This window comes from Nansenia antarctica (assembly GCF_963989245.1).
Source record: "Nansenia antarctica genome assembly, chromosome: 11".
Taxonomy (NCBI): Eukaryota; Metazoa; Chordata; class Actinopteri; order Argentiniformes; family Microstomatidae; genus Nansenia; species Nansenia antarctica.
The window spans coordinates 610460-615142 of NC_137681.1; the positions used below are offsets into that span (position 1 = coordinate 610460).

The window sequence follows — 4683 nt, forward strand, 5'->3', positions numbered from 1 at the left end:
TTCAGTGACATGATTGTTTTCCTAATTAAACTGTTAATTAGGACTAACAAATTGCACGAGGCGAGGTCTTTATTATGTTTATAGACCTAGTATGAATGAATGAAAGCTTTATTTCGAACATGTGTAAAAAGAAATAGTTATTACAACAAAAGACAAAACAAAAACAAGAAAAAACTAAACAAAAACAAGAAAAAACAAAACAAAACAAAAAACACTATTTAGTATGAATTGACTTGAAACTTTTATTCTTAGCAATATTGGAGTTGATACTTTCACAGGGGTGCAGTTTGGGTCCAGAGGGTTTTGGACGGGCCAGGTCTCCGTGTCTAACAGATTAAGTTCAGAGAGGCAGAGGTGAAGTCCTTATCGCAGGGTGATCAACGCATATTGATTTTAAACTTACAGTCCTGAATGATAATTAATTCGGTCAACGTTTCACTCCTGCAGGCGATTTGCATGTTGCCTTTGATCCTCCCCGCGTGTTTAATGAAGTGCATTTCAAAGAAACGTTACAATTACGGATCAGAGCCGCTAATGGAGAAACAAAGACCTGGATGATGGTCTGCACACCTAAAGGACCCGGGGCTCAGGGGGCTGGAGACTCTGAGACACATCTGAGTTAATTAGATGCTAATTATACCGACCTCGGGTTTCATGCGCTCAATACAGAACTCTAACTTGTACAATGTCATACCTTGAATAATGCTATCATATAAAACATATAAAACCATCACTGACACACACTTAAGTGTTTTAACAATGAAGTGTTTTAGGGATTGTAGCCTGGAAGAAGCTGCCAATTCTCAGTTAATGCACATTGCAGTAAATGCTATTAATGATGCTTTAAATTAATGATGCATTTTTTGCGCACAAAATAAGACTTAAAGGTGCATCGTTTAGTAGCAGGGTTCCAGTTCTTTACATGTTCAAAGCTAAGAAGGAGATGTTAAGTAAATAGTGTTTTTTGTTTTGTTTAGTTTTTTCTTGTTTTTGTTTTGTTTTTTCTTGTTTTTGTTTTGTTTTTTCTTGTTTTTGTTTTGTCTTTTGTTGTTATAACTATTTCTTTTTACACATGTTCGAAATAAAGCTTTCATCCATTCATTCATTACAGCGAGGATACTCCATGTCCATTAGAGAGAAACGGGTCGGTGTGTGTTTGATGTGTCTCATGTGGAGTCAGGGAGAATTGGACACAAACACTGAGACGTTTGGATCAGGCGCAAGGGTTAGGGTTAGGTTTGGATGAGGCGCCCGGGCCAATGGGACGGGACGCGTCACGATCTGAGCCCTTTGAAACCCCATCCACCCTTTTGTCCCGGGACGGGACGGGGGGGGCGGGGGGCCAACAGGTCCGCATGTATAAATGAAGCGTCAGGTCCCAGACTGACACAGGGAGCAGACAGACTCCGAATCCTTCAGCGCTCTTATCCTAATACCTGATAGCCCTGGAGCCCTGGAGCATTGCATTGCAACCTTTTCTCTCTCCTTAGAATAAGTTTGTTGCATTGCCTAGGCTATATAGACACTGTTTCCTCTCTCTCTCTCCTTAGAATAACAAGAAGAAGAGGTTAGTTGCAGACATGTTGCTGTCTGTGGTGTTTGTCTCCACGGTGTTTTACGTGCTGTTGGGCTATGTTGACTATGCGTGTGCGGGATCTCTGGTTCTGAACTCTAACGCCATTAAGAACCTACCGGGACCGGGAGCGGCACCGGGGCTCAGCCACCCGGTCAGCGCGAGCCCCGACGACCACCTCAGCCTGGACACCGGGGGGCAGAACCTGGCCATAGACACCATACAGGTAAGAATCAGAATCAGAATAATAACTTTTTTATTTGTAGCAGCTCAAAGTTCTCCAATCGTTATATAATAATATCATATAATAATTGAATTAGTTAGTCTCGAACCTACACTAATGATTTAAATTATTTTAGTTTTTATTATTTTAAAAAGTTGTCCGTTGTGTTTTGGAATTGTATTGAAAAGTATGAGTAGAAATTTTGCAATTGAGCAATTGCCAATAATAACATGATATCCCTCCTCATGCTGAAGTTGATTATAATTATTTCGCCCTTTCCTTGTGTCTCTGTGCTTTAGTCCCTGAGCTGTTCCTCTGACGGGGAGTGTGGGGACCACGGGTTCTGCCTGGGGGCCCGGGGGGCCTGTCTGCCCTGCAAGAGGCGCAGGAAGCGCTGCACAAGGGAGGCGATGTGCTGCCCGGGGAACCGGTGTAACAACGGTGAGACCGAATCTCCTCTTTCATGTTAAATTACACCGTTACTCTATTCAGTCTCTCAGATGTGGATGTGGCTTCTTCTTAGCTTTGAAGAGCACCACAGAAGTTCAATCTGCACCATTTGAGCCATTCAACACACTTGTGGAAGCAGCAGGTGTAATTTCAAGCACATTGACTCACTGTTTGATCTTTTTCTTTTGGTATCTTTCTAGGTGTGTGTTTGCCCAGCGACCCTGACATGGTCCAGCAGCACATAGGGGTGGAGGACATCGTGGCTATCAGCAGCAGCGCACATGAGGACAACGCAACAGTGGATCTGTACCTGAAGGCAGCAACGCAAGATGTCTCACACAGCCCCAGAGGTATGTACCATGACTACTATTATTATTATTATTATGACTTCCCAAATAATAATTATTAAGGATGGTCCTGTCGTAAGAGACATGTAACCTTTTCTAAGTCTGTTCTGTGGGTGGTGGGATGTCCTGATGTCCTGTTGTGGTCTAAAGCCCCCCCCACACGTTATGCTAATGACCCCTGACCCCTCTCTCTGTTCCAGGTCAGGAAGGGGAGAACTGCCTGAGGTCCAGCGACTGTGGCGAGGGGCTTTGCTGCGCGCGCCACTTCTGGTCTAAGATCTGCAAGCCGGTGCTGAAGGAGGGTCAGGTCTGCACCAAGCACAAGAAGAAAGGAACGCACGGGCTGGAGATATTTCAGCGCTGTGACTGTGGAGACGGTTTGTCCTGCCGGACGCAGAGGGGAGGGGACCACAACAACAACAACAACAACAACAACAACAACAACAACAACAGCAAGTCGTCTCGAAGTCTTCACACCTGCCAGAGACATTGAACGATCGATCGTTCGGCCGTTTTTCCCATGGATTTGCTTCTTAAGTCTTCTCAGAACGTCTTAAGGACTGGCTTGACTTCTGACCAGCGAAGCGGAGAAGAGAAGAGGGAGTTTGTATTTTTTCATCGGGACACTCTGTTTGTTTGTGTGGTTTTTGTCAGATTTTTCCTCAGAAATAGCAGAGTAGTTATGTGATTGTTTCTCAATGGAACTGGAGACGTGATGTATTATTATTATTATTATTATTATTGCAGTAAATTACTGTATTGTACATAACATAGATAATGGCACTTAATTATTTTTGGTCGAGACAGCTTATTCAAAGAGAAGGTGCTCATGGTTTCATCGTCGCATTGTTGGAAATGTATTAACACTGATTTATACAAGTATATAGAGTTTGATATAAATGTCTATATTTTTTATTGGAAATAAAGAGTGTTATGATATTTAAGTGTCTTATGAAGTCATTTGAACGGCAGGTGCAGTCATGTAAACATGTAATCTTTGACGCAGTTATCGGCCTAGTTTTCATCTTAGTATGAATATCCTGTGTGCTGTAGTTGTGATCTAGAGACAGTGAAGGAGACACAAGAGAAAACTAAAGTCCTGAGGTAATTACCCCCATACGATGTGACTTTCTGAACATCACACAAACACACACACACACACACACACACACACACACACACACACACACACACTCCCCCAGAACCTCCTGACATGTCATTACCTCAGATCTGTTTGACTATAGAACATAAACAACGTCTGTCTCTCTTTTACATATGTGGATACTGATAAGGCATGGAGATAACGAATAAGAGGTTAAAAAATGTCCCTTTAAATTTGTTGAATCACAATATAGAGGGATATATGTAAGTGTTCTATTAGTCTTGTCAATTGCAGTTGACATACTATTCATTCCATATTAAGACACAGTAATAACAACATGTTGTGCCTGGTTTATAAACTGGGTTTCTAAGTAGTTTCTAAGTAGTTGTGGTGTTAAAAGCATTTAGACAACGCTAAACATCACATTCATTATCAATGGGAGACATTCTTTGGAAGACGATTATAGTTCAGCTGGCCTTCGATGAAGAGATACAGAAATCACGGATATCGGTTGAGTTCCTAAACTAAACAGCTTGGCCTATACTAACACACCACAGTGTCCTCTGTGATGCCCTTAACTGCCCTGATCCTAACGTCACACACATCTACTGTACGCTGCTATAGTGAGCTGCTTGTGTGGGGTGCTAGGCCCCGTTGCTAGGCCCCTGTTGCTGCCTCCATATGGCTGTTTTATAGAGTGACTAGGCCAGGGGAGCAACGCGTCCCAGGTGAGAGGGTCGCCACACTACCTCAGGCCTGGTGAAACCTCTCTCTCTCTTTCCCCCTCAGCTGCAGAGCCATATGGCCAGGCAGCATATGGGCCTTCAATACTCCACATCTACTGGGCAGAAGAAGTGAGCAGAAAAAACCCAACAACTTACCGTCATGACCCCAACAACTCGTGAGTTTAGAATGATAAGGTTCTATCTCCGTCTAGGGTCGTTCAAAGATATTGAGCGTCAAAGTTTTTAAATTCCATTATGTTTTG

At 43.0% G+C, this 4683-nt stretch overlaps 1 protein-coding gene across 1 annotated transcript; it reads left to right on the forward strand.

Annotated features, from left to right (window-relative positions):
- Nucleotides 1-1580: 1580 nt before the first annotated feature.
- dkk1b (dickkopf WNT signaling pathway inhibitor 1b) lies at nt 1581-3086 on the forward strand (the record flags this gene model as incomplete). Its single annotated transcript, XM_080541863.1, has 4 exons — nt 1581-1799; nt 2096-2237; nt 2447-2596; nt 2794-3086. The coding sequence occupies 4 exons, from the start codon at nt 1581-1583 to the stop codon at nt 3084-3086; spliced, it is 804 nt and encodes a 267-aa protein (XP_080397989.1).
- Between the last annotated feature and the right edge of the window lie 1597 nt (nt 3087-4683).